Source organism: Chanodichthys erythropterus, chromosome 10 (assembly GCF_024489055.1).
Source record: "Chanodichthys erythropterus isolate Z2021 chromosome 10, ASM2448905v1, whole genome shotgun sequence".
In the NCBI taxonomy this organism is placed as follows: domain Eukaryota; kingdom Metazoa; phylum Chordata; class Actinopteri; order Cypriniformes; family Xenocyprididae; genus Chanodichthys; species Chanodichthys erythropterus.
In genome coordinates, this window is record NC_090230.1 from 52,305,898 (window position 1) to 52,330,768 (window position 24,871).

Genomic DNA, 24,871 nt, shown 5'->3' on the forward strand with positions numbered 1-24,871 from the left:
CAGAGGCAAAGCATGCACTTGTGAGTCAGAGAGTGTGTGTGCGGGTGTGTATGAGTGTTTGTAAGAGAGAGAGAGAGAGAGAGAGAGGAAGACAGGGAAAGACATTTGGCTTCACTGAAAGATATTGCATAGAAATAACATTCTAGTAAGAATACCCAGTAAGAAGAGGACGGACAGAGCGTGAGAACACTGAAAAAGAGGAGAGCGGAGGCAGAGAACTACGAATCCTCTTACACAACTGACTGACTGGGTGAATGAATGAATGAGTGAGTGAATGACCAGGACCATCACTGGACAAAAAGAGCCCATCGTGGACAAGAAGAAGAACAGAATGGTGCTTTGTGACGCATCTGACATCTCATCCTCCATCTTTCCCGTCTTACACCCTTCCATCCATCCTTCTTGGAGACAGGCAGTGAAGTCTTTCCTCCATCCTCTCGCATGCAACAGGAGCATTTGATGCGATTGGCTGTGCTTAGAGGGACGAGATAGCCTGAGACAGCAGCAGAATCACAGGAACTTTGTGTCCCCATGTGCGAAAGACATTAAGATGTTATGAATTGACCACACCACTCTTCCAAATCCAGAGACTCACCACTAAATGCACACTAGAAACAACTAAATACAGGTAAGCATGCTTAAAAGGGTGTATTATTATAATATGCCCAAATGAATTTGAACCTTTGCATGAGCATCTTAAATGTTATTTGAATGTTGTATATGGTAAAACAAGAATGTGCAGTTTTTCCTTGAGGTATTTCTACCTAATACCTAATATCTAAAAATTCAACAACATAAAAATATAATATTGGTGTAACCTAATACGTTCAGGTTAAATCCTTAACATATATTTTTGACTTGAATTTAATTATACTATATATGTATACTATATTATACTATGTATATATTATCATATTTTAATAAATATATAATCTTCAATAAATATTTTTACTTGAATTTCATTATATATACTTTATAGTATACATATTTAATGCTATTTGATTTATATTTTTAGTTAATATATTTATTATTATATTTTATAATAAATGCATAATATGTACATTTTAAATATTGTATTGTAACATACATAACCTAAAAATAGGTGCATATATATATATATATATATATATATATATATATATATATATATATATATATATATATATATATATTTAGATTCATATACATAATCTAATAATTGATATTAATCTAAAAATCACATTGTTAAATATAAAAAATACTGAACACTTTTTTTTAACATTATATGTATATGAGTGCAAAGATTATGAAAGTGTAGGTGTTCAGTAGTTTTGTTCTTTATTTGTCAATTTGTCAATGTGATTTTTTTGTAGCATGTGGTTTTGTGCATCTCTGTGCATTTTTGTGTAACAGTAGTGTGTCATATTTCTGCAATTCTGGGTCCCACATCCTCACGCAGGACTTACACTTCAGCTCTTATGTGGCCGTATTGACCGTGTTGTGGAATAGGGCAGGTTGCAATTCACTATTGCACACATAAACACCGATTCCATCAATGACTCACATTATCCGAGTGGGCATCTGATCACATGGGGCTACTATACACCGACACATATACTAACCAATATGTGTGGTTAAGACAGAGAAGGACCTGTGCTTGGGAGTGTTATTGTGTGTGTGTGTGTGTGTGTGTGTGTGTGTTGCATGCACAGGCGCTGCAGTCAGTGTGCTGCGTATGCTGCTCTGGTTGCATAACCGCCGCTGCTGGCGCACCCCTCCCACAACACTGCACTAAAAACTGCTAACACAGATGCACACACTCCCAGAATACTAATAAGCACCAAAAACTTGACCAAACACCCAGAAGTCCCTGTCTGCTTCCTGTAGTGTAGATTCAGCCCCGACACAATGAAGATTCAGCAATCGATACTGTCCGTCAATATCTCAAAGGAGAAAAACAGATATATCTGTCTGTTCACCTGAGGTCATGCTAACATCAGCTGAAAATAATGACTTTGTATTGATTAATGTTATTGGTACTTCTTGTTGGTGTCACCATGTAGCATGATGGCAAATTGTTTACCCCTGATTGGTAAAATCAAATACTAGAAGATGATTGATGTTAGGATTGATTACAATTTCTGATATAAATTCCATTGTGATTCCTTTAAGAAGTGGCATTCTTAATTCCACTGTATCCAGTAGGGTATTTTTTTCATTATATTTGGAATTAGCTGGTGTTCCAATTGTGTTCCTTTTGCATTATATAAGAAATATGATATGATAGAAATTGCATTGACATTCCATTAAGATTTGGATGGAAGCTGAAATTGGATGGAAGGAGACATACACTCTGGTAAAACTTCTATTGCTAAACACACTGGTAAAATTTCCATTGTCCAGTTTATTCTTGAAGACACAGTTGCAATCTAGCCAGTCTGTCCTTATAGTTTCATCCCATTAGGATTGCTTACAAAATATGATCGAAATCATTAGCATTCATTGTGGGTGTTTTGACAGACTTGTTGGGGTCATTGATCATTTTGGATAGCTATGTTGAAAAATCCATGTTATAGTGGTAAGAAAAGTTCAGTTTAATCATTAGCCAATGTTTTGTGATGATTAAGATTCACTTAACAGCTTGCTTGTCACTCAGCTAATGCTAACCTTTTGAAGCTAATTAGTTGTAGTGTTTGCTGTTTCCTCACAATCGGCCAGTTTCCAACATTGTTAGTAATGGTATTTGCGACATGTCTAGTGAAACGGACAAGGTGATCTATGTCAACAGAGGCTAAGGGAACAAACAGTCTCTCTCGTGAATGAACTGTGGGTAAAATGGCTGACGCCTGCTCTGAATGACAGCCACTGAATTATTAAACTGCTTCCTCCTCACTAAAACTAGCATGACCTGCGTTCTCTACAGCTGCTCGGCACACACAAAACAGCCATTTCATTGAGGATGCAAACATAGTCTGACAAAAACTTGATTATACTTATCACACAGCACCAGAAAAAAACAACATCCATCCATATTTTCATCATCCAGAATCATCTCACAGTTTTAACTAACAACTATAAAAACTCAAGATCAGACAGAACTCCTCAAGAGATTAGAAAACCCAAACAAAAATGGAACATAATCACATATTCAACCCAACCATCATATTCTGTAATCTGATTTCAGATAAAGATAAACCTCACTGATGTGACTTTGAAATGGTCTCAGAAAGCTTTTGTAAACTGTGCTTGCATTTTCAATCATGGTTGTGTTTCTAACTCATTTGAAGTATTAAAATCTGAAGCCAAGTATTTAGCAATAAATTTAATGTCTAGGCCCAGACAAACATTTGTGTGTGTGTTTTTTTTTTTAAAGTAAGCTAGAGTAATTCAGTTTTTTTCAGCTCTCATATTAGAATATTGGTGGTTCCTGCGATCCCATTGGTGGATTTTAAAACCAATAGTATTCTTATTTATCCATGTATAACACTGCACAACTACAAAATAAAAATACAACACTGCATGTTTGTAAAAAAAATAATAAAAAATACTACCATAGTTTCAGCATTTATAAAACAACAAATAAATTGCGCTTTTGTTTAACAGCTGTATAAACTAAAGATCAGACAGGATTCATAAAGAGGTTGCAAGCCCTAAACAAATATGGAATATAATCACATATTCATAGAACCCAATCATCATATTTTGTAATCTTATTTCTAAGATAACAGGTAAGAATAAACCTCACTGATGTGACTTTGAAACGGTCTCAGAAAGCTTTTGTAAACTGTGCTTGCATTTTCAATCATGGTTGTGTTTCTAACTCATTTGAAGTATTAATATATCAAGCCAAGTATTTAGCGATACATTTAATGACTAGGACCAGACAAACATTTGTGTGTGTGTGTTTTTTTTTTTTTTAAAGTAAGCTAGAGAGAGTTTGAATTCAGTTTTTTCAGCTCTCATATTAGCATATTGGTGGTTCCTGCTATCCCATTGGTGGATTTTAAAATCAATGGTATTTTAAATTTTTCATGTATAATATTGTGCAACTACAAAATAAAAATACAACATTGCAATTATAAACCAACACCCAGACAGCAACATGGTGTGGCCCAGAACCGGCCCACATCTGATACATGTCGATTACACGTGGACCAGACATGGGCCGGATCTCCCCCAACACTATATTGCTGTCAGAGCTCTTATTTTAGCAATTGGTGGTTCCTGCGATCCCACTGATGGATTTTAAAACCAAGGGTATTCTTGTTATTTATTCATGTATAACTTTACACAACTACAAAAAAAATTACACATTTGTTTAAAAAAACAAACAAAGAAACTATTATCTCAGTCTCACCAATTACAAAACAGCAAACAAATTGTATTTTTTAACAGCTGTAGAAGCTCAAGATCAGACAGGATTCATAAAGGGGTTGCAAGCCCTAAACAAATATGGAATATAATCACATATTCATAGAACCCAATCATCATATTCTGTAATCTTATTTCTAAGATAACAGGTAAGAATAAACCTTACTGATGTGACTTTGAAATGGTCTCAGAAAGCTTTTGTAATCTGTGCTTGTATTTTCAATCATGGTTGTGTTTCTAACTCATTTGAAGTATTAAAATATCAAGCCAAGTATTTAGCGATAAATTTAATGACTAGAACCAGACAAACATTTGTGTGTTTTTTTAAAAGTAAGCTAGAGAGAGTTTGAATTCAGTTTTTTCAGCTCTCATATTAGCATATTGGTGGTTCCTGTGATCCCATTGGTGGATTTTAAAATCAATGGTATTTTATTGTTTCATGTATAACATTGTGCAACTACAAAATAAAAATACAACATTGCACATTTGTAAAAAAAAAAAATTATTAAATAAAAAAACTATTGCCATGGTCCCAACAATTATAAACCAACAACCCAGACAGCAACATAGTGTGGCCCAGAACCAGCCCACATCTGATACATGACAATTATACGTGGACCACACATGGGCCGGATCTGGCCCAACACTATGTTGCCGTGAGAAAAACAATCATGTTTCTTCAACAGCTGTACAAATTTAAGATCTGACAGGATTCATAAAGGGGTTGCAAGCCCTAAACAAATATGGAATATAATCACATATTCATAGAACCCAATCATCATATTTTGTAATCTTATTTCTAAGATAACAGGTAAGAATAAACCTCACTGATGTGAATTTGAAATGGTCTCAGAAAGCTTTTGTAATCTGTGCTTGCATTTTCAATCATGGTTGTGTTTCTAACTCATTTGAAGTATTAAAATATCAAGCCAAGTATTTAGCAATACATTTAATGACTAGGCCCAGACAAACATTTGTGTTTTTTTTTTTAAGTAAGCTAGAGTAATTCAGTTTTTTCAGCTCTCATATTAGCATATTGGTGGTTCCTGCGATCCCATTGGTGGATTTTAAAACCAAGGGTATTCTTGTTATTTATACATGTATAACATTACACAACTACAAAAAATATTACACAGTTGTAAAAAAAAAAAAAAAGTAGTCTCACCAATTACAAAACAACAAGTAATTTTTAACCGCTGTAGAAGCTCAAAATCAGACAGGATTCATAAAGGGGTTGCAAGCCCTAAACAAATATGGAATGTAATCACATATTCATAGAACCCAATCATCATATTCTGTAATCTTATTTCTAAGATAACAGGTAAGAATAAACCTCACTGATATGACTTTGAAATGGTCTCAGAAAGCTTTTGTAATCTGTGCTTGTATTTTCAATCATGGTTGTGTTTCTAACTCATTTGAAGTATTAAAATATCAAGCCAAGTATTTAGCGATAAATTTAATGACTAGGACCAGACAAACATTTGTGTGTTTTTTCTAAAAGTAAGCTAGAGAGAGTTTGAATTCAGTTTTTTCAGCTCTCATATTAGCATATTGGTGGTTCCTGCGATCCCATTGGTGGATTTTAAAACCAAGGGTATTCTTGTTATTTATTCATGTATAACATTATTTGTAAAAAAAAAAAAAAAAAAAAAAGTAGTCTCACCAATTACAAAACAACAAGTATTTTTTAACAGCTGTAGAAGCTCAAGATCAGCCAGGATTCATAAAGGAGTTGCAAGCCCTAAACAAATATGGAATATAATTGCATATTCATAGAATCCATTCATCATATTCTGTAATCTTATTTTTAAGATAACATGTAAGAATAAACCTTACTGATGTGACTTTGAAATGGTCTCAGGAGACTTTTATAAACCTTTCTTGCATTTTCAAAAAAAGACTGAAAAAAGGGGAAAAAAGGAAAAATGTAGGGCGGAGACATGGAGCTATTGTTCAGTTGATGGAGGCAGATCTCAAGAAAGGGGTGGGGTTTATGAGGACAAAATAATATTAGAGGTCCGATGTTTCACAGGAAAATCAAGCTGTAAAATTTTGTTTAAAAATTATGAGGTCAAAACATTTTTTTTGAACATAAAACATATGCATGTATAAATAATTCACAATATCAATAAAATGTGTTTATAGTTTTTTTTTTTTTTTTTCAACTGCTTACAGACAAAATCCTTACTTGTCACACAATTTCTGAAACCTGACACTCAAACATCAGAACCACACACCAAATCTGCAAACCCATACACTAATTCTCGGCCTTCGACTCTTTTTTTTGCAAAACACAACACACAATTCTCTATGTAACACAAAAATCTAACAGGAAGTATCTTGATTTCCTTTTTCAAACACAACCATTGTTTCTGTCCAACTACACATGGTTGATGTATTTCTTTTCATTTGTTCTGTGTAAAACTATATTCACAACCACAAATGCTTACAGTAAAAAATAAAGTTTGGTTTCAATCTTGCTTTCGTGTTTACCGTGAACTTTTCAACATCTATCTGCCATTTACTTTCAGTCTTGTACAGAAATGTACATAGGAGCTCATGAAAGAAAATCTTTAGGTTTTGAGTAACTGTGTATATGATATATCCAAAAAATAGAATATTATGGCAAATGTATTTGCAAAGTAAGACAAATGTTTGCTTTGGAGATGCTTGTGATATTTTTAAATGCAGTGCTTCATTTTGCAAGAGATGTGAGGCATTTTGCATTTTGTGTGTGCAATTCTTGGATTTGTGTGTAAAGTTTTGAAAAAAAAAAAGAGGCAACGTTTTGAAAATGTGTGTAAGCAGTTGAAAAAAACTGTAATAGATTTTCCATTTAATGCAGACTTTAATAACACATACAGTATTTATCAAATTGAAATGATTAACAGTTCAAGTTGAATTCCACTTAAATTACCATTCTACAAATGCTTATACGAAAGTTTCTTGGCGAAATTATCAGTAACAAACTTTCTGAAGTGTCTATGAAGCAGCAGTTCAATTCCATTACATGATGTGAAAATATTTATAATAATATTCATAATAATATTCATAACAATACACACCTAAATCAGTAAATTACTAAAAAGCAGATAGTATATATCATAACATTGACAGTGTTTGACTTAGATTTCATAGGTTTGATGATAAATACATGTAAAGTGTAAATTACTTTACTTTTATTTATAATATATATATATATATATACACACACACACATTTGTAATGTCCAATTTTCACAATACACATTCAAAGCATATTTACAGAAAATCATGGTGTTAATCTTTATAATATCTTAATAACTTCAGGCCTTATAGTCACATTTAGCAGATTAGAGCTGGATGATAATATTTTTTTACATTTTGCGGTGATATAAACAATCAAGCAAATTTCCTATATAGCATCACTTATCATGTTATATTCAATGTATAAATTAATGTAAACATTAAAAACTGAATTGACATGTTTACAACATTAAATGTCATGATTTATACAAAGAAATTATAAGGCCTTTAAAAAGATCTTTATGACTATTTTTTTACTGACAAATGCATAAGTGGGTTTGCATTTAAGATCAGTTGTTGATATTGTGTTTCAAAAACATACACTTTATGTATAAACATGAATGAAATTGCCCTGTGACTGTATGTGTGAGATTTGCTTTGGCTGTAAGGACAGGGCTCAGGACAGGATTTAAGAGACAGAGTTGAACAGCTGATAGCATCGCTGGCACAGGACATGATGCCCTCTTGCTGAAAGTCCCACTGCACAGGTGGAATGTATCCAGAGAGAGAGAGAGAGACGGGCGGTAGGGAGAGACGTGCTTGTGGAATGTGCAGGGTGGTACCTGTGTGTATTTTCGTTGTGTGTTGTATGTGTGTGTGTATTTGTGGGAGTGAGCAGGGTATGAGGACTGGAATGTTCCAGATATTTTGATGACTGTGCATCCATCTGTTTGCTTGCTTTCAGTGTTGTATATTGCATTCTGTTCATGATGGAAGCTAGTGGAGATTTCTAGTGATTTTTACTTCTCTAAGGTGACATTTTTTAGTAAAACAGGGTATTCAATAAGAAAAGCATTCATGAAAAGCAGGTTATTTACCAGAATTAAGCCAGAATGAATGCAAGTTTGCTAAAACCATCATATAATTTTGTCCATCTGCCTAAATATGGTCTCCGTTGATTTCATGTTCACTTTAGATGTGAAGTGTTTCATTTACACCCATAGTCAACAACCAGAATTGTAAAATGAATGACTTTTTCAAACACTCCCCCTTTTCTGTCATTGGTCACCCAAACAGGTGGCCCACCCCTAAATGCTATTGGTTGAGCTGTTGCTGTGTTAGGCTGATTCTCAAACAAACAGAGCAATTTTTATTTTGATAGTTTGAATTTTCCAGAAAAAAAAAATCACCTTACAATGCTTTACTTATAGTTGTCTCTTGCATATTAAACTAGGATAGAAGAAGAAAGTATTATAGCCTAGAACCTTGGAAAAAAACACAGTAAGGCAAATTACTTGTGTATTTGTGTCATCATGGTGGTGCCAGAATGTACTGGAATGTGATGTCTTGACAATGTGATGAGGTAGTGGATAAACTCAGGAATGTTGTTGACAGTTACTCAATGCTCAATGCATTCAGTTATTGAGTAAGCATATGGAGTATCATTAATGAACATTACAAAGTAATATTAACTCAACATTATTAATATGTGAAGAAGCAATTAGATTTCACTCATCTACAGTGCAACACTGCAGGAATATAAATCAAGTGGCCAACAAAATGTCACCGAACATGGTACCATGTAAATACCTGTGTATGAGAATATAGTAATGATTTATGATGTCAAAAATAGTATAACAATCTGATATCTACCATCACTCTCCTTGTAAGTAGATCATAGATACCATTGGCAAACAATGCTTTTGGGAAATGGAGCCCAGCTCATCTCAGTTATTCACTGTCTCTTCATCATTTTCTCTCTCCATCATGTTTTGTGCTGACAGGGTCGAACACACACATGATTTCATTAAGCACAGCAGTGCTGTGCTGAGCAGCAAACAGTTGGCCTGCTTTAATATGTTATCTGCTCTCTGTCTCTCTCATGAGCCTCTTACATAACGGAGGAGCTTGTCTTATCAAATATGAAATCCTGTGTGCAATGGTAGCGGAAAGGCTGAACTGAGTTTGCTCCTGACAAACAAAAAAATTAATAGCAGTTAATCGATTTGCAGGGCTAAAGTGTTTTGGACACTATATTGACTGAAATCGTAGAATATACAAGCACACTGGAGAGCACTAGACTCAAGTCACATTACAACAAAATCTTTTTAACACTAACAAAAAAGTACCAAGGGAGTCATTTTTACAATGTAATACTTAGACTATGGTACTTTTGGGATTCCATGTAAATAATTTTATGATGAATATGTTAATCAAATGGTATATAGCATTATAAACTGATACCATAACTATATTGTACAGTACTTGAAGGAAAACAAAACCATGAATAAACCATGACAAAAATCAATTTTATATATCGTTATATATCTTTTAGATATTTTTAGACCAGGGGACCCCCAGGGGGCCACAAGGGACTGTTTAAAATTTAATGGAATTTAAAAAAACAAAACAAAAAAAAACAATAACTTGTGTTTTTTGCAACAATTCATTATGTTTAATGCAATAATTTATGCAATGTTTAATGCAATTTTTAATTTATTGTGTTCTATTGAAAGCCCTAGTTTGTAACCATAAGAAAGGAGAAAAAACAAATCTGCATATGTGACCCTGGACCACAAAACCAGACATAAGGGTCAATTTGGCCGAGATACAACTATTTGAATATCTGGAATTTGAGGGTGCAAAAAAAAAAAAAAAAAAAAAAAAAAAAAATGAGAAAATCGCCTTTAAAGTTGTCCAAATGAAGTCCTTAGCAATGCATAACCACTCACAAAAATACATTTTTGATATATTTACAATAGGAAATTTACAAAATATCTTCATGGAACATGATCTTTACTTAATATCCTAATTTTTTTTGGCATAAAAGAAAAATTTATAATTTTGACCCATACACTGTATTGTTGGCTTTTGCTACAAATATACCTGTGCGACTTATGCAGGGTCATATATAGGAAAAAAGTAAAGAAGTATTTATCTCCTATGTCACGATTATTATTTTTCTCACACAATAGAAATGCATCTTTATTCATGACAGTAAATACGTGGCATAATAATTCAGGTAGCAGTTGACAAATCCAACTCAAAAACCAACTAAAATCCAAATTTCACATATTTAGTATAATGGTAGGATTATGTACAGTTCTCTTTTTGTTGGCGTTTATTTTTGCCATAATGGCTGTTATTTATATACTATGTTTAAGGATCTCTAAACAGAAATGTCTGAAGGCTTGACAATCATATCACCCATCGCATCTCACAGTTTCCAACGCCCATGCACCAGATGACTATGCTGATGTCAGAAAGCTTATTCACACCTTTGTGTGTGTGCATGTCTGTGAACCAGTGAGAGCGCATGGTTATTTTTGGCTCTGCCTCACAGCTCTGCGGTGCCGTGGCAACTCGAATGAATGTGACTGACAGTTACTGGCTGATTGGTGCTTCTGTGACCTCCAGAAAATAGAGGACAGTTTTAAGCCACATCCTGTGTTCACATCCTAATTAAATCATTGTAAACAACTAAACCAATGAGAGAGATGGGAAATAGAATAAACACAGGTTATGATGAGGAGTTATTATGTCTGACTAGTCACAACAGCTTCAAGAAGCTGGTGCAAAACAAACGTGTTTTTGTGTGCTCGCCTGCGCATGTTCCACTGTGTGTGTGGGTGTGGGTGTGTGTGTGTGTGAGTGGAGGTCCACGTTTGTGGTTGGAGAAGAGTGTGAATCTTCAGAAACGGGTGGTTGGGGGAGGAAAGAAGAATGCAGATAGTGGAGAGACGCCATTATCTAGCTTATTCATGTCATGTCACGTTTGATTCCTGTGCTAAATTCAATTAATTACTTAATTCTTGACTGCTAAAATACATTTTTAGGTGTGTAGTATAAATACATTCCGTGATATATCTGCAATTCAGGCATTGTCCTTTGACCCAGAAAGGCATATTATCTGACCTGTGATGTAGTAGTAACAACAACAATGAAAATAATGTACTTGTGTATTGTTAAAAAGTACAGTTTAAGTTGTGTCCCAAATCACACACTGTACACTATGCACTTACTATGCACTATGTACTCTACCATCTAGTGTTAGGTTATTTTGTCATTCAACATCATGCACTTAGCTATCACAGCTATAGCGAAGGAGAAGGGCTACCAGACTATGAAGTCCAACATTCCACACTTTGGGTAAATGTTGCACATTAAATACACATATTTGCACACAGGGCTCTTACTCATATAACCAGAATGGATCCGTAAGTGACACATTGTTGATAATAACAAAATACTATACATTAGGCTACATTAATTCCCTTATATTGTCTTACAAAATACTGAAGAGAAGATAATGCATGTTCACACAGCAACAGAATATGGCTGTCAGTTCTGTATTTGAGTGATTAATATGGTTATACATACATAGTTTGGTTATGTTTCGGGAGTGACAACCACATTCTACTCTATAACTACAGTATCTCACAGAAGTGAGTATACCCCTCACATTTTTGTAAATATTTTATTATATCTTTTCATGTGACAACACTGAAGAAATGACACTTTGCTACAGTGGAAAGTAGTGAGTGTACAGCTTGTATAACAGTGTAAATTTGCCGTCTCCTCAAAATACCTCAACACACAGCCATTAATGTCTAAACCACTGACCACAAAAGGGTGTACACCCCTAAGTGAAAATGTCCAAATTGGGCCCGAAGTGTCAATATTTTGTGTGGCCAACATTTTTAAATTTTCCAGCACTGCCTTAACTCTCTTGGGCATGGAGTTCCCCAGAGCTTCACAGGTTGCCACTGAAGTCCTCTTCCACTCCTCCATGACAACATCACGGAGCTGGTGGATGTTAGAGACCTTGCGCTCCTCCACCTTCCATATGTGGATGCCCCACAGATGCTCAATAGGATTTAGGTCTGTGCCCGGTTGCATAAAGCACCTTAAGTTTTTCCCTTAAGTATGACACTTAAGGCGTGATTTCCCCTTAACTAAGGGAATGACTTAAGGGTGTTGCATATAATCTCTTAAACTGTTCTCTTAGGTAAGGGAAACCGTTAAGTGTTTAACGACAGCATCCCAGGTTTTGCCGTTAAAAAATTCTACTGTTGCCATGGACACGTTATTTGTTAATACGTATCGTGGTAAGTTTTCACAGAAAACAACATAATATGGATAAGGAAAACAAAAAAGAAAACCAAATATGAAAGAGACGAGAAACTCAAATTGATTGTTTACTCAAAATTGAGATTTCTGCCGTCATTCACTCACCCTGACACCCTCATGTCGTTCCAAACCCATAAGACTTTCATTCATCTTTGGACAACAAATAAAGATATTTTTAATATTCTCTCATCATTTATGTCCATTTATTGAAAGACATCCATATGATTACGGCTGTGTCGGAAGCTCAAATGTGCGCGCAAGAACCAATGAGGGTTGTTTTTGCGTGTGATGCACGCACGTTTGCGCTTCCGTTTACCATATAAGATATGTTATAAGATGTTATATTTCATCAATGTTTATGTGAATAAACCGCTAAAGTACAATTTGTCTATCATTAAGCGGCCGATCGTGGCACGTTATACGACTTGGATTGAACCTGCTCACTCTGTGTAACACTTAAGGTGAAGTTTTACGAACCTTACGATATACTTAGGGAAATGAAGGTTAAGGGGCTTTATGCAACACTTACGCATTACTTAAGTGAAAAATAAATACTTAAGGGAAATTCTTAAGGGTTTATGACGTTTCCCTAAAGAAACCCTTAAGTAACACTTAACGGTTATTTTCTGCAACACCCTTAAGTTTAAGGGAAACATAAGGGCGATCTTAAGGGAAAATTACACTTAAGGTGCTTTATGCAACCGGGCACTGGAGACATGCTTGGCCAGTCCATTACCTTTACCCTCAGCTTCTTTAGCAAGGCAGTGGTCATCTTGGTGTGTTTGGGGTCGTTATCATGTTGGAATACTGCCCTGCGGCCCAGTCTCCGAAGGAAAGAGACCATGCTCTGCTCATTCATGGTTCCCTCAATGAACTGTAGCTCCCCAGTGCTGGCAGCACTCATGCAGCCCCAGACCATGACACTCCCACCACCATGCTTAACTGTAGGCAAGACATACTTGTCTTTTTACTCCTCAGCTGTTTGCCGCCACACACGCTTGACACCATTTGAACCAAATAAGTTTATCTTGGTCTCATCAGACCACAGGACATGGTTCCAGTAATCCATGTCCTTAGTCTGCTTGTCTTCAGCAAACTGTTTGCGGGATTTCTTGTGCATCATCTTTAGAAGAGGTTTCCTTCTGGGACGACAGCCATGCAGACCAATTTGATGCAGTGTGTGAAATATGGTCTGAGCACTGACAGGCTGACCCCCCACCCCTTCAACCTCTGCAGCAATGCTGGCAGCACTCATATGTCTATTTCCCAAACACAACCTCTTTATATGACACTGAGCACGTGCACTCAACTTCTTTGGTTGACCATGGCGAGGCCTGTTCTCAGTGGAACCTGTCCTGTTAAACCGCTGTATGTATCTTGGCCACCGTGCTGCAGCTCAGTTTCAGGGTCTTGGCAATCTTCTTATAGCCTAAGCCATCCTTATGGAGAGCAACAATTCTTTTTTCAGATCCTCAGAGAGTTCTTTGCCATGAGGTGTCATGTTGAACTTCCAGTGACCAGTATGAAAGAGTGAGAGGGATAACAACATATATATCACACCTGCTCCCCATTCACACCCGAGACCTTGTAACACTAACGAGTCACATGACACTGGGGAGAAAAAATGGCTAATTGGGCCTAATTTGGACATTTTCACTTAGGGGTGTACCCACTTTTGTGGCCAGCGTTTTAGACATTAATGGCTGTGTGTTGAGTTATTTTGAGGGGACAGCAAATTTACACTGTTATACAAGCTGTACACTCACTACTTTCCACTGTAGCAAAGTGTAATTTCTTCAGTGTTGTCACATGAAAAGATAAAATAAAATATTTACAAAAATGTGAGGGGTGTACTCACTTCTGTGAGATACTGTATGTCTGCGCATGACTCAAATGCTTCACCCTCCACTTTGATATAAAAGCTGCTGTCTGTTAATTAAGATTTGACTGGTAAACTTGCGCTGTATCAACTGTGATAAGTACTTTCAGTGTTATTTAAATCACCATCTTTGACATTTACTTTAGTCACTTGATATTACTGATATTATTGATAGAATAAAAGGTTCTTTTGTTCTTTCATACAGACAGTATTCGAGCCACTGCTGTAAGCAGCTGTGTGAGTGGGACATTTTGAGACTTGTGGTTGTCAGTTCTAATACAGTCTGACAGTGTGAACAAAAGTGCACTGCATGAAAATAACAGAAATGGTGGGCTAAATGTGTAGTAGTAACTACCCTGAATAGGCTATGTCATCCATAAAATTAAATTAAACTGTCATTATTTACTTACACTCATGTCATTCCAAACCTTTAGAATACAGAGAGATTTCCAGTTAATAATTACTTACATTTTGTGTTGTTCATCACACAGTGTTATCAAATAGCTTCAGTAGAGTGGCAAAATCGTGCATACTGTACATTTATAGTGCTTTGTGTGTGTGTGTTTTTTTTGTCACTTATAATATCAGTGGTCTTCAAACTCTCCTTTTGTTTCATAGAAAAAAATAATAAGTAATGACAGTAAATAACAATAAATGATGAATGAACTTTCATTTTGGTTTAAATATCCTTTTAAGTGTTGATGTCACTACCATGTTGGTTGTCACAGCAGGCTTTCATTAATTTCCGAGTTTCCAGTGTGTAATTACGAGACCAAAGACAGTTCCCTTTCGATACTTCACTCGTACTGCGTATGGGGAAAGGTCTCCCTTTTTCCCCGCTGCTGAAGCCTTTTTCAATAACGCAGTGTAACTGCACCGTCATTGGTTCACTCATAGACAAGTTGTTGAACCAATGGCGGCGCGGCATAGCTGCGCGGCCTATGGCGACAAAGCGCGCGAATATTCCCGCCGAAATGGGCGGGGTATAGGGCTATATAAGCAGGCGTTTCGCCATAGGATTTCAGTGTTTTCTCCTTCAGCGACGACATCTACTTCTCTTCGCTGATCTCCGCCTGAAGCCGAAGAAGCTCGCCGCCTTCTGCTCTCGCCGCCGTCTGAAGAGGCTCCCGCAGCGGACTCGCCTGGACTCGCCGGTGGAAGAAAGCGCCGGCGCCCTCGCGGACTGCAGCTTCTAGCGCCGTCGCCGAGCCGCCGCCTCCCGCTTCCCGCTTCCGGCCGCTTCCTGTGCGTCCCCTGCCGCCATCCGGCGCGCCGCCTGAGAGCTTCATCCGCGGCTTAAACGCCGCTCTAAAAGAGCGATTTCCAGCGGTTTTCACCGCTTTAAGAGCTTCCGCGGCCCTCGCCGCTCTAAAAGAGCCACCCAATTGCCGTTTTCACGGCAGCGGCGTCTCACGATGCCCCGCCACTCATGTGGTACTTGCAGGGCCCCCCTGCACGACGACGATGGACACAGCGAGTGTGTCGCTTGCCTGGGCAAGCCCCACGCAGACGGCGCGCTCGCTGGAGACTCATGCCCGCACTGCGAGTGTATGAGTCTCGCTTCCCTGCGCTCGCGGGTCGCCTTCTTCACTGAGGGCGATCTCGCCGCTCGCGCCCTCCCGTCTCCTTCCTCCCGCGGTCCGGCGAGGAAAAGACAGCGGGGTAGAGCGACTCAGCGCCAGGAGTTGAGCGAGCTCACGCCGGCCCAGCCCCCGCGTGCCTCGCCCTCTCCTCCCAGGGAACTCTCTCCAGTTCTGTTCTCTCGCCCTGAGCAGCGTCCCTCCGCAGAAGCGAGTGACCTCGTCTCATTCGGGGGAACAGACGACGAACAAGACGACTCCATGTCTCTTGCGGCTTCCGAAGCGGAAGGATGGGCTGGCGAGCCGGAAGACCCCGCTCCACCGCCTCCCTTGGAACCCATCGAGCATGGCCAGGGCATGGATGCCGAGCTCTTCCGCATCCTGTCTAGAGCCGTTGAAGAGCTGGACCTCGAGTGGGCCCCTCCAGAGGAGCCGTCTCGCAGCCGCCTGGACGAATGGTTTCTGCCAGGCCGCCGCCAAGCACCTCGCCAGCGTTCAGCGCCCTTCTTTCCTGAGGTCCACGAAGAGCTGACGAAGTCGTGGCGCGCTCCTTACTCTGCCCGCCTCCACACTACGCACCGCTCCGCCCTCACCGCCGTCGACGGCGCCGAGGAGAAGGGATACGAGCGCTTGCCACCCCTAGATGAAGCGGTGGCTGCTCACCTCTGTCCTCCCGCGGCTGTGGGTTGGAAGACGAAGAGGGCCCTTCCTTCCAAGCCCTGTCGGACCACCTCTACTCTGGCTGGACGGGCTTACACCTCGGCGGGCCAAGCTGCCTCTGCGCTCCACACCATGGCCATATTTCAAGCATTCCAGGCCAAACTCCTCCGCTCTCTGGATGAGTCTGGAATCGACGCGCCAGCCTTCAAAGATCTCCGCAGCGCCACGGATCTTGCCCTGCGAGCTACGAAGGCTACGGCCCAGGCCATCGGTCGTTCCATGGCCAGCCTGGTCGTGTTGGAGCGCCACCTGTGGCTCAACCTAACGGAGATCAAAGACCTAGACAAGACGGCCTTCTTAGACGCCCCGGTCTCGCCTTCTGGTCTCTTCGGGCCTGCAGTGGATGGCTTCACTGAGCGCTTTACTGCCGCGCAGAAATCGTCTCAGGCTATGAGGCATTTCTTGCCTAAGCGCTCCAGCTCCGCTTCTGCGTCTAGCCGCCCCAGGACTGCGCCGGCTCAGCAGAACAAACCAGCCCCACCTGCAACACAGGCAGCGCCGCCCCAGGAGCATCGCCAGCGCTCGCGCCCTGCGAAGCGCCCTCCCTTCCCGAGGCGCCAGGGACCCCGGCCCAGGATTGTGCTGGACCCGGTGCCTCCGAAGTCGTCCTGATTCGTCGGACAGGAAGAGGATGGGGGACCGTCCCGTTACGACCGGACCACCCCAAAAGCTCCCACGGGTAATTTCCCCTCCGCCTCGTTTATTTCCGGGCGTGGGAAACATACTCCAAGTGACAGCTGGGCCCACACCTGTTGCGCCCACTCCAAACGCCGTTTTCACGGCGGACAAATTTTTACCTCATCACAAAAAGAGCAAATTTCCTCTTCCACCCCTCGCGGTGTACGACCCTCTCAACGGCGGTCTGTCACCCAACATTATTCAACCCCTAGCCACTCGGGCCGAGGCCTGGCAGGCCATCCCCGATGTGTCAGAATGGGTCATGGGGATCGTAAACCAGGGCTACTCGCTCCAGTTTGCACGACGGCCCCCCGCTTCGCCGGGGTGCTTCAAACATCGGTCAATCCGGACGACGCTCATGTCCTCCGGGCCGAAGTCATGTCGTTGCTGGAAAAAGGAGCTGTGGAAATGGTTCCTCCGTCAGAGAGCGAGACAGGCTTTTACAGCCGCTACTTTCTGGTCCCCAAAAAGGATGGCGGTCTCAGACCCATCCTAGACCTCAGGCTTTTGAATCACTCCCTCATGAGACGGAAGTTCAAAATGCTGACGCTGAAGCAGATCCTCGCGCACATTTGCCCCGAGGACTGGTTCTGCTCGCTGGACCTGAAGGATGCGTATTTTCACATCCAGATAGCCCCCCGTCACAGACGATTCTTGAGATTCGCATACGAAGGGGTGGCATACCAATATACGGTCCTGCCCTTCGGGCTGTCTCTGGCTCCCCGCACTTTCACCAAGTGCATGGACGCGGCGCTTTCCCCTCTGAGACAGATGGGAATCCGGGTTCTGAATTACCTCGACGACTGGCTCATCTTAGCCCGTTCGCGAGACGAGCTGGAACGCCACAGATCCGTGCTCCTCAGCCATCTACAATGCCTGGGTCTCAGGGTCAACTTAGCCAAGAGCTCGCTATGCCCCACTCAACGAATTTCGTTTCTGGGAGCAGTTTTCGACTCGGTCCGTATGACGGCAGTAGTCTCGCCAGAGCGCGCCCTGGCAATTCAGCAGCTCACGGCATCTGTCACGAACAAAGCCTATCTCCCTCTGAAGTTTTTCCAGAGGCTGCTAGGGCTGATGGCTTCCGCCTCCCCGGTGCTGCAGCTAGGCCTTCTTCGGATGCGGCCTCTTCAGTACTGGTTGAAGTTCCGGGTTCCTCCCAGCGCATGGCGGCACGGCCGCCTATGTCTCAAGGTCAATCGGGCCTGTCTTCTAGCCCTGAAACCTTGGATGGATCCAGTATGGTTCCAACGCGGAGTCCCCTTACAGGCGGTCTCACGGAGGACGGTGCTCTCAACAGACGCCTCCAACTTGGGCTGGGGCGCTGTGTGCGAGGGCAGACCGGCCTTCGGCTCGTGGAGCCACGAGGAAAGCCATCTACACATCAACTGTCTAGAGATGCTAGCAGTGATGAAAGCCCTTCAGTTCTTTCAGGCTTACTTGACGGGACGTCATGTTCTAGTTCGGTCAGACAGTATGACGGTGGTGTCATACCTGAACCACCAAGGCGGTCTTTCGTCCAGCCGCTTATGCGCTCTGGCGAAACGACTGCTGGAATGGGCTCTTCCGAGGCTTCAGTCGCTCAGAGCGACTCATGTTCCTGGCAGGAACAATCTGGGTGCGGACATGTTGTCACGGAGCAACATCCCCTCCGACGAGTGGATGCTCCACCCCCAAGTGGTCCTCACGATCTGGGAGTTCTTCGGGAAGGCAGAGGTAGACCTCTTCGCCTCAGAAGACAACTCTCATTGCCCAACATTTTCTCGAAGGAAGTAGATGCTCTGGCCCACACATGGCCCAGCACGCTCCTTTATGCTTTCCCTCCGATCGCACTGATCCCCCAGGTCATCAGGCGTATCAGAGAAGACCAGCACAGAGTCCTTCTGGTGGCCCCGCTCTGGAGGAACCAGGTTTGGTCCTCAGAGCTATTCAGGCTCTCTCTAAGAGCCCCGTGGCCGATTCCCCTGAGACGGGACCTCCTCTCTCAGGCAAACAGAACAATCTGGCACCCACAGCCGCAGCTCTGGGCTCTGCACCTCTGGTCCCTCGATGGGAGCCGACTAGCCTCCCCGAGGACGTCCTAAATACCATTTCTCAGGCTAGAGCCCCATCTACGAGGCGCCTCTACGACCAGAAGTGGTCAGTCTTTGTTGATTGGTGTTCAACACGCAACATAGACCCTGTGGAGAGTGACGTATCTTCCATACTGTCTTTCCTCCAAGAACGCTTGGAAATGGGGGCGCTCCCCTTCCACGCTTAAGGTGTACGTAGCAGCCATTGCAGCGTTCCACGCTCCTATTGCTGGCCAATCGGTGGGACGAAACGGGCTCGTGATCCGTTTTTGAGAGGTGCTAGGCGTTTGAATCCTCCTCGCCCTCTCACTATTCCCTCCTGGGACCTCTCGTTGGTCCTCAGGGCCTTGAAAGGAGCCCCATTTGAACCAATGGGTTCAGCCGACCTCAGGCCCCTAACACTAAAAGCCGCTCTGCTACTAGCACTAGCATCGGTAAAGCGTGTTGGCGATTTGCAGGCCCTCTCTGTGAACCCTGCATGCCTCGAATTCGGGCCTGGTGACTCTAAGGTCGTTCTGAAACCTAGGCATGGCTACGTCCCTAAAGTGCTCTCAACTCCGTTTAGAGCTCAGGTCATCTCGCTCTCTGCTCTTCCTCCCTCGGCGGACGAACCAGAGCTGCAGCTACTCTGCCCAGTCAGGGCATTGAGGACCTACATAGACCGATCACAGTCTTTCAGACTGTCGGATCAGCTCTTTGTTTGTTTTGGCGGCCGCACCAAAGGGTCTCCGGTCTCGAAACAACGCATTTCCCGTTGGATAGTGGATGCTATTAACCTGTGCTACTCCTCACTGGGCACTAATTGCCCCATAGGAGTCAGGGCCCACTCCACTAGAGGAATGGCTTCCTCGTGGGCTTGGTCCAACGGAGTTTCCATCCAAGACATCTGTGAGGCGGCCGGCTGGTCTTCGCCGTCCACCTTTGTCAGGTTCTATCACCTCGATGTCCCGACCTTACAAGCTCGGGTCCTGTCGGTGTGATTGGCGGCTTCCAACAGGTCCCGCTTCACGCCACCATAGGAAGTATCTTCCTTCAGTGTAACCATGGGTTCGGTTAGGCTTTGCCTCCGCTTGTCCTTTTTGCCCCCCTCTGGGTGGCCAAATGCAAGCTATATCGTTCCCAGCCGTGGCACGGCGTGGTTGAATTCGTTCCCCATACGCAGTACGAGTGAAGTATCGAAAGGGAACGTACTCGGTTACTAACGTAACCTCGGTTCCCTGAGATACGGAACGAGTACTGCGTCACTTGCCGTGCCACGAGGCTGCGGCTCAGGGTCGTCGCTTCAGTCGATTGACACTGAAATCCTATGGCGAAACGCCTGCTTATATAGCCCTATACCCCGCCCATTTCGGCGGGAATATTCGCGCGCTTTGTCGCCATAGGCCGCGCAGCTATGCCGCGCCGCCATTGGTTCAACAACTTGTCTATGAGTGAACCAATGACGGTGCAGTTACACTGCGTTATTGAAAAAGGCTTCAGCAGCGGGGAAAAAGGGAGACCTTTCCCCATACGCAGTACTCGTTCCGTATCTCAGGGAACCGAGGTTACGTTAGTAACCGAGTACGTTTTTTACTAATCATAAAAAATGGTAATTATGGTAATTCCAACATGACATGAACATACTATTCCCCTCTTCGAGCCAGCAGAGCACTGTGATGCGACAAATTATGCTCCTGTGATAATCATTAAAGTGCTGTCACGCGCTTGCAGTGTAAGCAGCTTTGTTAATTTAATGGAAGCATTCTATTTTATCACATAAGATGGCTAGCACAGTGTGGATGTGGAGTAAAAGGAAGCATGTTCTCTCTCTACCTTTTGTGCTGCATGTAGGTCAGCTTCCTCTCTCTGCTTCTTTCTCCCTCCCTCTCTTTTTTCTCTCTCTATTACATTCTCTATCATCACATCATGCACAGAATGCAGAGAACTATTACAGATGTGTCAATGTGCTCACCATTGTTAATAAAGCACACACACATCCACAAACCACACTTAACTGCAACATTTTTTTATCTTTTTTCTCAGATGATAATTCTTTAAATTGTTACACCCTTTCTCATGTTTACATACAAATATGACACAACTAAAATGTATTGTTCTGGTCCTTTGTTAGATTCACAATACAAATGTCACTCTGGATATAAAGTCTAATAAATGTAAATATAGCACAGTGTTTCATACCTTATTGCTTTAAGTCAACGTGAAATCAAAACATGTAACATTTTTTACTTAATGAATGCAAATTACTGTCTTATTATAAACAATTTACTGGCAGCCTAAATGTTTCTCTTCATAATCTTTGTTCTGATATGTCACACCCACTTTTCACCATACAATCAATTTATGCTAAATTAAATCATGTCCCGCCCTACATTATTTCTTGTTGAATATCCTGTTTCATTCGGAAATATGTCACATTCTGGAAGTAAAATGGGCTGCGAACAGCTATTCTCATTGACTTTAAATAAGCACTGGCAGCCATTTTAGAGTAGTGGGATTCTGTAGTGTTGTGTTGTAGTGCATGTATAGGTTTATAGCTGTAGGACAGATTGTTCTGTGGTCAGGTCCTCAGTCTCTTCCTCCACAGTGCCCATGCCCCACAGGGCCCCAGATGGCAGCTGGCAGATAGAGCAAGGGAGTTTTTTAGACTGGAAAAGATGCTGCAGGGTTCCAGATAACTGCTGTGAATGGACATGTTGCGCAGATTACAGTCTTTTGCACAGAATCAGCTTTTAAATTTTCTTCCTCCAAATTTGCCCATTGCTGTTTTTTAGCTGTGGATGACAGGACATTTTTTTAGACAGTGTTCCCAAGAACACAGGCAAATGGCCTGGAAAAGGCTGAGCTGTGTCCTTGCATTAGCATCACCTGAATTGCTTTATTTTTTTCCTCCAGGAAAAGAAACACCACTACCTATGAGTCTGCATATCTGTACCACCCTGGGAAAAGTGCTGGAAGCAAGTAAGGTCTGGCAAGACTCCTGAGACACTCTCAGACCTGTCACGTCACCAAAAAGTGGACGCACAATCTGTCAAGCTCAACACAGACCCCTTAAGGAATTCTGGTCTTTTAAGGACTGGGAGAACACCTTCCAGATCTTTCCTATGCCACACGAGCACCTCCCTGAAAAGACTTATCAGAACAAAGGTCAGGGAGGTGTAAGTGCAGTCAATCACCAGAAGAAGCAAGATCAGGGCATGGTCATACCACAACGGGGACCTGAAACAGGAAGAAGATTGTGACATTGGAGTGGGTGTAGCTTCTGTTTTTGGCTGGTTGCATCAGTTCCTTTCTGAAACTCATAAAGCAACCCATGAGAAAAGTCTACGGACGTTTGGCTAACAGTATTAAACAACAGAATTTCTTAGTAAGATCCTAAGATTCTCTTCAAGGTACTCTGTGTTTAGGTCCTTATTGTATTTTTGTCCAAATAAATGTGCTGTAACAGTGAAAACACTGAAACAATTGCCAACATATCTTCTGATCTTGAGTGTGATGCACTTTTAGTGTTTAGCCATTTATTTGTAAGAAATAATATCATTGAATATCCTATTACATTGAACTCTCAATTGTGCAATATCAGTGAACAGGGTGTAAGTCATTGCCTCAAAACTTTGTAAACCACTGGAGCCACAAGCTGCAACTTCTTGTGACATCTGAAGCAAGACACAGTTGTCTGTTGTCCTTCAGGTCTTTTTATACTGTGCACTGGCTGGAAGTCTTTGTCCATCTGTGCCACATAAAGACTCAGGGTGACGCAGCCTGTGACCAAGGAGGGACTTTGAGACAGCAATGGACAAACCCATCCGTCCTCATGTCCCCTGCAATGGCTGAATGTCCTCCCCCAGTGCACTGAAGACGTTCTCTGCAGGACCGTACACTACACCCAGTTCCTCTAGCCAAGAACACCACACCTAGGAGTGAATGTCCTGCCTGCGGCGCCAACCTGTGACCATCCCTATGGACACCGTCAAGATCATCCAGTCGGAGAAGTTCCCTCGGGAGTGTCCGGTCCCTGTGACCCAGCCTCGCTACGCACCACCTCCCCGTGTGGCCTGGGATGGAGGAGGCGAGGGCGAGGTTATTGTTAACCAGGCATGTGGGGACCTGTCCATGGAGGTCAATGGGAACACTGTGGTCCCACCCAGACCCCTAGTGTCTCCTCCTGCCCCCATCCTCCGCCGTGAAGCCAGTTATCTTGCCCAGCGCAAGGCCAGCACTTCCGACATCTGCTACCATCAGTTCCACTACAAGATGGACGACGTAATCGTCAACCAGTACGTGCTCCGTTCTTCCTCCACTTCTTCTTCCTCCTCCTCCACCTCCTCAGGCCCAGTAATGCCATGCGAACCACTGGACTGCCCCACGTGTGGACACACCTATAACTTTGCTGGCAAGCGACCACGTATCCTGTCCTGTTTGCACTCGGTGTGTGAGGAATGCCTGCAGATCTTGTATGAGTCCTGTCCCAAGTACAAGTTCATCTCCTGCCCTACTTGCCGCCGCGAGACCGTGCTCTTCACCGACTACGGGCTAGCCGCGCTGGCCATCAACACCAGCATCCTCAGCCGGCTGCCGCCTGATCCGGCGGGGACCGTGCAGTGGGGCAGCGACGGTGACCGCAGCTGCTATCAGACGGTCCGCCAGTACTGTCAGTCGGCTTGCACTTGCCACATTGCCAACCCTCTTTCCTCCTGTGGCATCATGTAGACCGGAGGGGGCTGATGACCGGCACAACTCATCCCAAAAGCTATCCACATCTGAAAACCTTGAGTCACACACATTCACCTTCTCCAAAGGGTCACAGATGTATCTGTATATTTAATAGCACAGGATGCTATGTGGACTTGAAGTGAAAAGGACACTTGTGTGCAAAGACAGAGATATGAAATATCAGAGTAAATGTATTTTATGTATGAACTGATTTCCCTATAGCCCTCGATCTCTTGTTTGGATGTGTTCGTCATTGACATCTCTTTACATGGGAATGCCAAGGGAAGTCTATCTCCCCCCATACTGGGTATAATAAAGACCAATAAAGAATTTAAAGTCAAACTTTTTGTTTGGTCTAAACTTTTAGTAGCTCATTTAGATGCTGTAAGCAATTCAGCTATTTTGCAAACATTTTCTAAACCTGTGCTGCATCCAAAATCACATACTCTCTGAGTAGATACTACTTTTCAATAAGTAATTTCTTGCAATATATATATATATATATATATATATATATATATATATATA

The 24,871-nt window shown here is 42.2% G+C and overlaps 1 protein-coding gene and 6 non-coding genes across 7 annotated transcripts; 1 reads left to right on the plus strand and 6 right to left on the minus strand.

Moving 5' to 3' along the window:
- rnf208 (ring finger protein 208) lies at positions 1-24,767 on the plus strand. The gene is made up of 2 exons (XM_067395628.1): positions 1-628; positions 22,526-24,767. The coding sequence occupies exon 2, from the start codon at positions 23,555-23,557 to the stop codon at positions 24,338-24,340; it is 786 nt and encodes a 261-aa protein (XP_067251729.1). The 5' UTR covers positions 1-628; positions 22,526-23,554; the 3' UTR covers positions 24,341-24,767.
- LOC137029773 (U8 small nucleolar RNA) lies at positions 3,067-3,186 on the minus strand. The gene has a single exon (XR_010896336.1). It is a non-coding gene; the product is annotated as a U8 small nucleolar RNA (small nucleolar RNA).
- On the minus strand, positions 3,598-3,730 carry LOC137029768 (U8 small nucleolar RNA). Its single transcript, XR_010896332.1, has one exon. It is a non-coding gene; the product is annotated as a U8 small nucleolar RNA (small nucleolar RNA).
- On the minus strand, positions 4,390-4,522 carry LOC137029766 (U8 small nucleolar RNA). Its single transcript, XR_010896330.1, has one exon. It is a non-coding gene; the product is annotated as a U8 small nucleolar RNA (small nucleolar RNA).
- LOC137029771 (U8 small nucleolar RNA) lies at positions 5,052-5,184 on the minus strand. Its single transcript, XR_010896334.1, has one exon. It is a non-coding gene; the product is annotated as a U8 small nucleolar RNA (small nucleolar RNA).
- Positions 5,562-5,694, minus strand: LOC137029767 (U8 small nucleolar RNA). Its single transcript, XR_010896331.1, has one exon. It is a non-coding gene; the product is annotated as a U8 small nucleolar RNA (small nucleolar RNA).
- LOC137029772 (U8 small nucleolar RNA) lies at positions 6,063-6,195 on the minus strand. The gene has a single exon (XR_010896335.1). It is a non-coding gene; the product is annotated as a U8 small nucleolar RNA (small nucleolar RNA).
- Positions 24,768-24,871: the final 104 nt, after the last annotated feature.

Coding starts and splice junctions, on each gene's coding strand:
- rnf208 (XM_067395628.1), top strand. CDS start 23,555: ATGTCCTGCCTGCGGCGCCAACCTGTGACCATCCCTATGGACACCGTC.